We start from the raw sequence: 12,300 nt of genomic DNA, 5'->3' as shown, positions 1-12,300 counted from the left end.
ATAGTATGATAAATCTTGTTTTTGAAAGCTTGTTGGCAGGGGCCAAAGATTGTTTTGTTGCTTCTCTCTGTAGATTAAGCTCCTTGGTGGTCAACAGGGAAGATGGCTTTGGCCAAGTTCAGTTAATGGAAATTTAATACTTTAGTCTATAACAGGGAGAATATAATCCACGGGGATAATTTTGTATGTTTATATGAGTAAAGATTAAAGAGCATTGATTTTAAGAGCAGAAAAATGTAAAAAGCTACAGATATGACAATTTTTACTGAAAATTTTATTCACAGCAATTAGCCTACAACACACACACATACACACACACACACACACACACACACACAAACCACACTAGATTTTGTACAAAATCTACTGTAAATATACAAGGACATATTTTAACATTTCACTTGTTTGGGAAGTTAAGTGAAAAATTTAAAACTAAACATTAGCTAATACCTTCCTTTTAAATAAATATTTTCTGGAATGTATTCCCCAAATAGGCAGAATGTTAAAAAAATGGAAAACAAGACTCATGACTTCTGTATGCATCAAGATGTTAATGTTACAATTAAAATAGATATTGGATAGTCTTTTTTTTTAGGTTGGAAAAAATATTCAATAAGTCTAGAAGAGTTAGTTAAAAGTACCTAAAGACATGAGAATCAATTGTCACAATCGATTCTGAAGACAACTTATAATTCTACATACAAGGAGATTTCTCTAACACCTTTGTCCAACAATTTGATTTCTAGACATTTTGAACTAAAACTCCCACAAACTAAGACAAAATTGAATGTGGGGAATGATAGCCCAGTACATATGGAAATTTTCAGTTTGAGAAACATTGATGGTATGGAATGTAAAAGAAAACATTCTGTAATTTACACAGCATGTTGAGAGAAAACGATACAAAATTCCATTCAGACAACAAAAGATATTGAACAGTATTGCATAAAGCAATCCTTGTCTGATGAGGGTTCCAATTACATGATAAACTAGAGGCCAGATATGGGCATTAAAAGCATTTGCAAATTTAATTTCCAAAGTCACCACATATGGCGAAAGTGGCAGAGGAATTATTTTCACTCTTTTTGCTAAGAAATCAAAATTGTACAAATGTTTATTTTCACTTCAGAATTACTGTTCATGCTTCTTTTGACCGGCCCACTTTTGTGCCTATTGATGCATTTTCCTTCAAATTACTTTTGAGAAGTTTTCTTAGCCCATCATTACGTTTCCAGGTTCTTGTTCTGAATCCTAGGGAACAAAAGAATAAATCATGTTAGAGAGGGAAGAAAACAAAACAAAACAAAACAAAACAAGCCATATTAATAAAACAAAAACTCAATTTTATTAATTTCCTGAGTGTTAAAACATATTTATATAGCCTGATGCTCTCCAGCTGTGCTGAAGGACAACTTACTGGTTGGCTGGAAATGATGCAGTTTTAGTTGAATACATATGGATGGCATTAGATTACTGAAAGCTATAACTTTTAAGCTATAAAATAGGACAGAAGCTCGACAAATACACAGTAATAATGGGAAAGAGATGTCCAGAAGAGCTGACAAGTTATTAAATACAAACTGAATGTTATATACGCATAAAATGCATGCAGTGTATTTAAAATGCAAAAAATGTATGAACAGTGTCCAGAGTGATATAAAAAAATTACAAATTATGTACAGGTAGTCCTCGGCTTACAACCACAATTGAGTTTAAGATTTCTGTTGCAAATCAAGACTGTTGTTAAATGAGTTTCCTTCCATTTTATGGTCTTCCAGGCCAAGTTGTTCAGGGAAATCACTGCGGTTGTTAAGTTAGTCACATGGTTACTAAAGTGAATTTGGCTTCCTCACTGACTTTGCTTTGTCAGGAAGTTGCAAAAGGTGATCACATGACCAGAGGACTCTCCCACTGTCATAAACACATGACAGTTGCCAAGTGCCCCAATTTTGATCATGTGATAATGGGAATGCTGCAATATTCTTAAGCGTGAAAAACAGTTATGTCACTTCTTTTAAGTGTAGTTGTAACTCTATGATCTTCTACACAATGGACCTGAGATGGGTGATGCCTAGAGGATGCCTTTTCAGTTGTGCTTCTGTTTATTATATTTCAGAATTTTACTTTATAACTAGGAATCTCACCATTTAGATGAGTTTGTCATCAGTGAAAGCTTTTTCAAACTATTTAAAGAGCCATGGTGGCACAGTGATTAGAATGCAGTGCTACAGGCTACTTCTGCTGGCTGCCTGCCTGCAATTTGGCAGATCGAATCTCACCAGGCTCAAGGTTGACTCAGCCTTCCATCCTTCTGAGGTGGGTAAAATGAGGACCCCGATTGTTGGGGAAAATATGCTGACATTTGTAAACCACTTAGAGTGGGCTGTAAAAACACTGTGAAGCGGTATATAAGTCTAAGTGCTATCGCTATTTGCTGTTGAATAATTTGATTCCTGTATCAGTATAGTTGCATAATAATAAAATTAAAGAAAGATGGAATAAAACCAAAACCAAAAATGGTTTAAATTCTGAATTAAAACATTTTGACAACTGAGCATGCCAAATGTCTCTGGGTAAGGCTCATCTCTATTCAAAAATAGCCTCTGCTGCAAAGTTTCATTCATATTATACTCTGCTCATGGTATATCCCAAAAATGGATTTCTTATTTTTTGATGGCTTCCTTTTTCTTCACTTATCCTTTTACACAGAGGGAATGCAAATGAAATGTTCTGCTGAAAGAAATGACAAATGCACTGAATATAAACGAATATAAAATAACAAAATACAAATCGCAACTTGTGCAGAAGGATTATTTCCTGTGGTACATCATTACTGCCTCTTACAGAGGAGAGAGGCACAAATACACATCCCAAAATATTGACGCTTCTTACAATTCAAAGCATGCCTGGTGTGCTGCAGCTTCTACATTAATCATTCAATTGCATGACTCTTGAACAATACAATTACAGGGACCGCTGCTGGTGTCCTTTGTTATCTAATATTTAGTACAAATAATTAGCAACTTGAAGATAGCATTGTGTGGGGCTCTGATAACGCTGTATTAAGCTTCTTTGAGCTTGGGAAGGATTACATGCAACACTTTATCAAATGAATTCCACAGGGAGAGCAGTAATTCAGCCTGCAAGAATGGCAGTTAATAGGGCCAGATCTCCATTACTTTTATTTATATGTACTCTGCCACCCCCAGATGTGATTCATATTTTTAGAAGTGCAAGGATACTAAAAGTAAAAGAAGAAAGCTAGGAAAGGACTTCATTTTTCTTCACTTAATGGCCAACCAGATGCACCTTGGAATTCCACAAGCACACCAGATGTCCCTGTTGTTTCTTAGCAAATGTTATGTAGAGACACATATCTACATAATTAGTAGTCATTGATAATTCCTAGGGATTGTGAAATCCCATTTTTATGTGAATACGAAGGCCGGCACTACCTTCTTTTGAAAGTAAATCCCAGGCCTGAATTATATGGGAAGAAGTAATTCCATTTATATTTACTAAATATGCAAAATTCTTCATATATGCCTTTAATTTCCCCTTACATGACAAATGTTGCAACCATTCCCAATATATATTTGGGCAAAGTTTAAGAAAGCTACAATTTTATTTCAACCTAATATGGGTTTGTTGACATTTCTTCTTCCCTTAAGATCAACTATGTATCCTGTTGGTGCTTTTATTAGGATATCTTAAAGCAGTGGTTCTTAACTTTTTCTTCACCATGGACCTCCTTTAAATACTTTTTGTGGCCATGGACCACCAAGATTTATATAAATAAAAAAAATGATAAATCTAAAACTAGATTAACATGCACTTCTGTTTGTTTTAATATCTGTTTCCTTACTGAGGGCCTTTCAGTGAATTTAAGTTATGCACTAGCACTTAGACTTATATACTGTTTTACAGCCCTCTCTAAGCGGTTTACAGACAGCATATTGCCCCCAACAATCTGGATCCTCTTTTTAACCCACCTCAGAAGGATGGAAGGCTGAGTCAACCTTGAGCCTGGTGAGATTTGAACTGCCAAACTGCAGCCAATCAGCAGAAGTAGCCTGCAGTACTGCACTCTAACCACTGTACCAATGTAGCTCATAGGTTTAGTTTTGAGTAAACTATCAAAAAAATGTGTGACTACATTATCATAGCAAAGGACTGCAGAATTGATTAACTGAATATGTCAATTTGTAATTTTGAGCTTTCTTTATAGCTGTATATTGCTTATATTTTGACATATATATTATTGCACATTATAAATTTTACACTTACCAGAAGTTATAGGTACTCTTAGTGCTAGATTACTTGATCTAACATCTCGTCTTAGACGTTTGGCAGTCACCTGATCATTCTGGTTTGTTAACCCACTGCCGGATACAGAACTGAAGAAAAACATATTTAAAAACGTTTGTTTTTAAGCACAATATTGTTGAGTCAGAATTCTGCTTTGGTTCTTTAGAGTTCCTATAGTTTCCTTGTTGCTGGAACATTCAACAAATCCTGATGAAAGCTATAGGTACATGAATGTACTCTGGATTATCATATCACTGCAATAAAGTGCTATGATATATTCAAATGGATCATATTCACACATATGCTGGGTTTATGGGGAATATTGTATGCTGGATTGGTTAAACTAGTATTGGCAACTTTAGATTGATTAGATTGGGGAAAATGACTATTGCACAGGATTTTGTCTATGGAGATTCTCAGTCATCCAGATCATGGTTGTCCCAAAAGTGATTTTTCAAGAGGCAGCTGGACTTTCTGGTTTTTTCTTTGAAATCATTTCACTTCTCATCCAAGAAGCTTCTTCAGCTGACTGGATGGTGGTGAATGGAAGGATGTATACAACTTAGGAGAACTAATCCATCAGGACAAAATTCAGCAGTCCATCTGCATTTAGAAGACAAAAGGCACTCTTTCGAAGACAGCCAAGTCCACATTTTGGACAGAGAGTTTGAAAAAGAAGTCAAAGAGGCCATCTATGTCAAAACTGAACAGTCCTCTCTCAACTGAGGGGGAGAAAAACGACATCTTCTATCTCCAGTCTACAACACAGTCCTTTCAACAGTTCCAAGAAGGCTCCACATCCATTTGTACTATTCAGGTGACCCTGACAACACAGATAAACCTCCAGGTGGCTTCAATGATTCTCTAAAATAATGCAAATGACCAGCTGTCTGCAAGGAGTATAAATCCTTCCATTTCCTACCATCCAGTCAGAGCTAAAGAAGCTTCTTAGATGAGACACGAAACGTCTTAAAAGAAAAACCAGAAAGTCCAGTTGCCCCTTGAAAAAGCACCTTTGGCATTGTGCAGAATTATTTATTTACAGTGTCCATATATCCATCCACCTACCATTCCTGGGGGAGGGAAGGATTATCTTAAATCCAGGGTTGTCGTTCTTTCAGATAAACATACATACAGTATATTTTTCTCCATTTGGGAGAGGGTTGAGGGAGGCTTTTAATTTTTTTTCTAAGCATGTCAGACCTATCAGAAGTGTTTCTTTTTGTCTTCATCTAAATGCCAACAAGAATCTGTGTATTACAAGTAAACCTTGCTTAACAAATGGCCGGTGTTAGCATCCATCTGAAATTATGACGGTGCTGAAAAAGTAACTACACAACTCGTCCTCATATTTACTAGGGTTGCGATTGGGATTTGGATGTTTTTCCAGTCAAAGGGCTTTTAGGGCCAATGCAACATCTTACAGGTCATATGATTGCTATTTGCACACCTGACAGCCAGCTTCAAATAAGCAGTCAGTGGAGAAGTGTACAAAATTGCAAAACATTATACATGATGTCTCAACAACAGAGGGTGACATGCTTAATGACCTTGGAAGTAAGGCCATAAGCTCATTGTGATCACATGATGTCCTGCTTAAGAACCACGTCTCTTAGTGACAGAATTGGAAACAGATAATATAGGCTGCAGGAAACTGTTTGAATTCCTGAAAACAAAAAGCCAAATACTGCAAAGGACAGTTGCAGACTATGCTCATTTTGTCTTCCTCTCTTAGGAACAGCAAAGTAAGTATAATTTAATTTAATTTGGGGGAGTTTGTTTTCCTTTTCTAAACATTCATACTAGTAGGCACACAAAGACCTGTGGCCAATCTGGTAAAGTATTAGTAACAACAAAAACCTGTGTCACAGCAAAATTTTGCAGATAATAAGTTATGGACAAAAACCAAAGCATGCATACGAACACTTTAAAAACTGTTAATTGCATCCCTTTGCTACATATGTTTGCCAAGGAATAATTATCACCCATTTTCATACCATTTGCTCCAAAATAAATGTGCACAGGAACGTGGGCTTAGTTGCATTAAATTTTATTCTACACACTAGCCAAATCAATACTAATTAACCTGTCAAAATTGTTTTAGACAGCACCAATTTATTGGACGTTTTCAAAAATTATTGCAAAACACTAGCAAATGGGTTCAGGTAAAGGCGGGGTGGCACTTCTAACAAAAGACAAGTGCCTTGGAACTCATACAGAAGAGTTCAATATAAATATTAACTCAATATTAACCATATAAAGCTTGTTGTGTATACCTAGAGTACCTGAAGACTTAGAGAAAGGCAGGTTTTTTGGATGTTAAACTCAACAGAAACTAAAAACATACCAAGACAGGATATATTGCACTTCATCCTATCTTTCTCACAACAGCATGTTCGCCAAGGAACAATGATTGATCCAAAGTTTTCCAGTGAAAGTTCATTCTCTGGCACAATTCTGGTTGTTCTGTAAATTAAGTCTAGTCATTGAATGATCAACCCTGTGCCAGAGAAAACTTCTTCCATTGGATCAGCAATAATCTTTCCAGTAATTTGTGATCCAATGGAAGATATTGGACACAATGAATACCAATTCCAGTACTAATTTAGCAAATTGACTTGAAGCATCACGTACCTTAATAACGTCCTTTTTCTTGTAGCAGCAGATGTCATTGCCATGTAAGATGGCTTTGCACACACGGCATCTGGTTGTCTGTTTAACAATGAAGGAAGGCCAAGCCTGAAATTAAGAACAATAATAGTCATCACCAAAAACCTTATTTTAAAAAAACCCTACATTCGAAGGTATTTTGTTTTCCAAAATAAAGCAGGAAATGTACAATATTGGCTTTAAATTTCAAAACTTTGTGAGTTTTGTTGCTAGCTTGGATAATTTTATTTTTAATCAGAGGATACCACAATATGTTCTCTGGGTAAGCCTTCACTTAACCTAGGGATGCAAGGAATAGACTTTTTCAAACATGGGCCAAGAATTTCTCAGATAACATTGTAAATATGTCTTCCAAAGGCCACAAATGGAGTACAAATGTCTGTGAATCGATGGAAGGTGGTAAAGGTGTTTTTTCCCCACACATTTTGCTACACTCAGGGCAGAAATAAAATTCACTCTATCAAGTTTTGTTTATCTGGATGCTTCCATCACGGATCTGCCTTCTTAGATCTGCCTTGGAAATAGCCATTTTTAACATTAGGGCAACAACAGAAGTCTCTCTCCCCCCGCCCCCGCCCCCCCCAAAAAGCTTTTACACAATCAAATATAAATGTGCACATGGTTCATGTTAGAATTTGGTATTGTTGAACAACTGATAAAGTGCAGTCATTACTAATTTGAAATCAGTTGCTTTTGCTGCTGCTCATCTTTCCTGTAGTTAGATGAAAAGAGCCATGGTGGCACAGTGGTTAGAACGCAATATCACAGGCTAATGCTGCTGACTGCCAGCAGTTTGATCCTGATCAGCTTTCCATCCTTCTAAGGTTGGTAAAATGAGGACCCAGATTGTTGGGAGCAATATGCTGACTCTGTAAACTGCTTAGAGAGGGCTGTAAATCACTATGAAGTTGTATTTAAGTCTATGGGCTATTGCTAGTTGCGTGCTCAATGAAAGGAGCAAGGAGTATGCAACCTGTTTCGTTTACTTTGCTCTCTTTAGGTAGCAGGGCAGGCTATGCCAAAAGGAAATGCAAGCATGAATGGACTCTACTAAAAACAGTAAAGTAGGACCTGCAGTGCTATAAATTTTGAAATTTAGTGTTTTGTTTTTTTTAAAAAAGATAGGAGTTTCAGATATTTTAGCTCTCTTACCTGAATGTACTATTCATACATGAGAATTTTAACTGAGGCAAATCTATTATAAAACTAAAGGAAGGGATTTTGTTAAAAAGCAAAAAGAAAAAGGGACGGAGATGGAAAAAAATACATTTTATATTTTATCTTCTACATAAAGTACCTTTGTAAAACACTTGGGCTGTTGGCTGCGTCAGACTTGCTTCTGGCTGCATTAGGAGTGTCTATAGTGTCTGTGTTATTTTTACAAAGCATAGTTGAGTTCCTGTGGCACTCTGGGGTGACATTATATGTAACATCTTTGGTGCTGCTCTGCTTTAATGGCTCCTGAATTTGTGCCATGCGACTCATTTCTTCAAGGGTTGCCGTATGCAGTACTTTTTTAATCACAGTTCCTGTACACAGAATCTCCGCCGGCTTCTTGCAGACTTCAGGTGTATATGTAATTGGGCAGAAGGCTTCGCTGAGGGATTCCACCATAGGGTTAGGACATGCCTGGCTGGAATCTTGAAGATTTTGAGTTGTCAGAGGAGACGCCATCAGTTTTCGCCTTGCTCTTCTCTGCAGTGGCATTCCATACTCTGCCTCACGTTGAGCAGATGTCTTGACTTTCTCCACCGTAAGATTACGAGGTGTACCTAAGTTCAAGACAAGCAAAATCGCTGAAATATTTCCCTAGATATTCCCAATTAAAACTTAATAGCTGCTGAGCAGTAAAAGCAGATGTGATAGAACACTTCCTCTTGTTTGAACCTATAACAGATATAAATTAAGGATTGCTTAGCAAATACAGGTAATCCTCAATTTACATACATTTAGCAACCATTCAGAGTTCTGATGATGCTGACAGCAGACACAAAGCAACAGTTGTAAACTTATTCAAAGAGAAATCCAACCTAGAACTAAGGTGAAATGTCCGCAAGAACAATTTATCAGTGGAACTGTTGTGACCAAGGCCCAAGTAGTGATTACTAAACACAATTCAGTCCTCAAAAACTTGTTTTATTAAAACAGCTGAGAATTAATTCATTCTCAGCTTAGTCCAAAACAAAATTCTTAATAATCACCAACCTTTGATGTCTTTGGCAACCTGCCAAAGGCTTTTCTTGGCAAAAACCTCACAAAATTCAAGAGATGCTGACAAGAAGCACAGAAATCAACGTTGCTTTTCTACAAAGAACCCAATGGCTCGTTGCTGCTCTTTTAAGTCTTATGGGAGTGGCCAATCATCTTCTGGCCTTACTCCCGAGTTGTCCTTTTTTCTTCAGCTGCTCTTGCCTGCTGGCAGCTCTTCGCATGCATGCACTCCTCCTGTTCCTCTGCCTCTCTGCTGTCTCTAGAAGCTCTGGAGTCCGTGCATTGCTCCCAAATGGCCTTGGCCCCATCTCTGCCTATGATGCAGAGTCCTCGTCTAGGCCTTCCCCTGACTCCAGGACTGGCCCATTATCCTCCCCAGCCTCCTCACTGACTCCATTGCCAGGTCCGCGGGTTGCTGGCGGACCAAAACAGGGACTCCATCACTGGAGGCTTTAAAAAGGGATTGGACAACCATTTGACTGGAATTGTGTAGGACAGTGATGGCAAACCTTTTAGAGACCGAGTGCCCAAACTGCAACCCAAAACCCACTTATTTATCGCAAGGTACCAACATGGCAATTTAACCTGAATGTTGAGGTTTTAATACCTAAAATAATGATAAACAAGGCAGAGTTCAGCTAATTGTTCTAAGAAAAATGTGATAAATGCACTTGTATGCCCCTTCACTTTTTCCACTGCTTTTGAAATATTACGTTTAGTAACAATAAAAAAGAAAAACTTGTATAATATCATTTCTCTTTCCCTCCCCCTCTCTCTGCCTGTTTCTCTCTCTCTATTTCCCTCCCTCCCCCCTTCTTTCTCTTTTCCCCTTCCTCTCTCTCTATTTCTCTCTCTCTTTCCCTCCCTCCCTTTCTCTCTCTCTTTCCCTCCCTCTCTATCTCTCTCTCTTTCCCTCCCTCTCTATCTCTCTCTCTCTGCTTCTCTGTTTTTCTCTCTCTCCCTCCTGGCGGGGGAAGGAACCTTTGAACTGGTGCTCAGTGGTGGGAATTTGAAGTCTGGAGGCCGACAAGCCTAGGAACAGCGGGCCAAAGCTCAGCTGGCTGGCGGGGAGACAGGGCATCCCAACACAGGCAGCTCTGCAGGAAAAGCAACTGATTGGATGTCAGGGTTTTTTTTTTTTTTGCTGAGCCGACACAGGGCCTCATTGTGGCTCCATGTTGTAATGGGATTCAGGAGAATACCGTCTCCTCCATTGTGAAGCAAGTGAGTGAAAAAGTTCACTCAATCAATTCCAATTTTGTGAGATCTTTTCCTTTCAAAAGAAGTTGGAATTGATTGATTGATTTTTTTTTTTAGTCTCATACACTTTTGTTTCCCTGCAACTGACAGCGGGAAACGTGATGGAGCTGGGCTGGGGCGACGGTGCGCATGCTTACAGAGAGCTCTGGGTGCCACCTCTGGCACATGTGCCACAGTTTTGCCCCCACAGGGGTAGGATATTATGCTTGAGCAGAGAATTGGAAAACAACACCTCCCAGGACTCTTCCAACTCTGTTATACTGTATCTTTCTTATCTGGAATTTGAGTCTGAAAAAGAATTTGCCTAATATTGAGAGGAATCAGTGCAGATTTAAGAAACTCATCCTCTCCCCCCCCCCCATAATTCGACATTTTCCCAAAATATCCTTGCCATTACACAAAAAAAAAAAGAAAAGAAAAAAAAGCAGAATAACAGAACTGGCCTTGGGTGTAGTTATTTCATGTAGGACTTCAATAATTGCTTAACATTCTTCACCATTATTTTATAAGGATCAAAACAAGTAAAAGTTATTAACATAACTAAGTGAAGTTTAGAATCTCTGTAAATACTGTAATTGTTATCATTAAAACACATAACAATTTAAATGTTATTTTAATTTACCTAGACCATATTTTACAATGATAATTCTCCAGCCACTGTAGGATTTATTTGAGGCAAATCGTTTATGCCCACACCTTTTTCAATGCCAACTTTCTATTAATTCTTTTGGGAGATTCCTATATATTCTAATACTTGCTCATGCACAAGCCACACATTCTTTTCCTGAAGTGATCTCACTTTCCTTCATTTCTTTTACTTTACTTTTCATCCATATCTAGGTTTTTTTTTCTAAGACATGCTTTTGATCTCTTCTGTGTTCAGAAATTCTCATTGTATTCCACACTAATTCTCTCATTCTTTCAACCTAAGCAATCAAAACAAGCATACTTTTAAACTATTTTTTAATGTTTAAAACACCAATTTCAAAACAAATATCTTTTCAAAGCTCACCATTCATTATTGTGATTCATGTTTAAGTCTCTGAATGGCCCAGCCACTTTTTCTGCACTGTTATCTCATTATCACCTATCTATTCATCTCACCTAGCAGAATCATTTCCCCCCAGACTTAATCATTTATTCATTTCCTAAAACAAATTTCTGGCTGTTATCAATATTCCCTTGAATTTAACATGGAACTATCACCTATTCCTTAATACATGCCAACAACAACATAGATATTCTAGATAACAACAGTTTTTTTAAAAAAAATTGGATATATTTTAGATGTTTTATTCATAGTTAATTCTGCATGTATATTCCTTAACTCTATACAATAATATTGTCATCATCATACAGATCTTTCTCCTATTACTTTAACAGACACAATGTATTTCTTGTTTGGTTGGTCTATCCATTCATCTTTTTTCTACAGTACTAATTATGATCTTCCATGGTGGTTACTAAATGAGACCAAAATATTGATTTCTGCCACCTATCAGACAATCAATTCTTTTACTAAAATAGAGAGGGCATAAGGTGAGCGGCATGATGGCCTAGAAATGGAGCTCTCACCTCACAATCAGGAAGCTATGAGTTCAATCCGAAGTAGCAGCAGGTATTTCTCTCTAGGGGCACAAAGAGAAAATATTTGCTGCTGGCCCTGAGTAGGCATCAGGAAGGGCATCTGGCCAGTAAACTTTCAGCTCCATTCAGTTGCCCTGACTCCTAATTGTTTTCACTGCCAGGATATTTCTCCTTAGATCTAGGTGGGATTTCTCTTTCATAAGTTTACAACTGTTACTTCTTGTCTTGTCCACAGGTACTTTGGAGAACAGGTCAGCCCCTTCT

General features: G+C 37.6%; 1 protein-coding gene across 1 annotated transcript in view; it reads right to left on the bottom strand.

The window, feature by feature from the left end:
- Positions 1-298: 298 nt before the first annotated feature.
- KIF18A (kinesin family member 18A) overlaps positions 299-12,300 on the bottom strand; it is a 53,252-nt gene continuing 41,250 nt past the window's right edge. The window contains exons 14-17 of the mRNA XM_058160910.1: positions 8,276-8,750; positions 6,943-7,047; positions 4,288-4,397; positions 299-1,251 (exon numbers count right to left, since the gene is read on the bottom strand). Coding sequence (XP_058016893.1) covers positions 1,139-1,251; positions 4,288-4,397; positions 6,943-7,047; positions 8,276-8,750 — 803 coding nt within the window. The 3' untranslated portion in view covers positions 299-1,138. The remainder of the gene's footprint in view (positions 1,252-4,287; positions 4,398-6,942; positions 7,048-8,275; positions 8,751-12,300) is intronic.

Source organism: Ahaetulla prasina, chromosome 1 (genome assembly GCF_028640845.1).
Source record: "Ahaetulla prasina isolate Xishuangbanna chromosome 1, ASM2864084v1, whole genome shotgun sequence".
Classification (NCBI taxonomy): domain Eukaryota; kingdom Metazoa; phylum Chordata; class Lepidosauria; order Squamata; family Colubridae; genus Ahaetulla; species Ahaetulla prasina.
The sequence above is the reverse complement of the archived record's forward strand: the minus strand, read 5'-3'. Positions and strand labels throughout refer to the sequence as shown.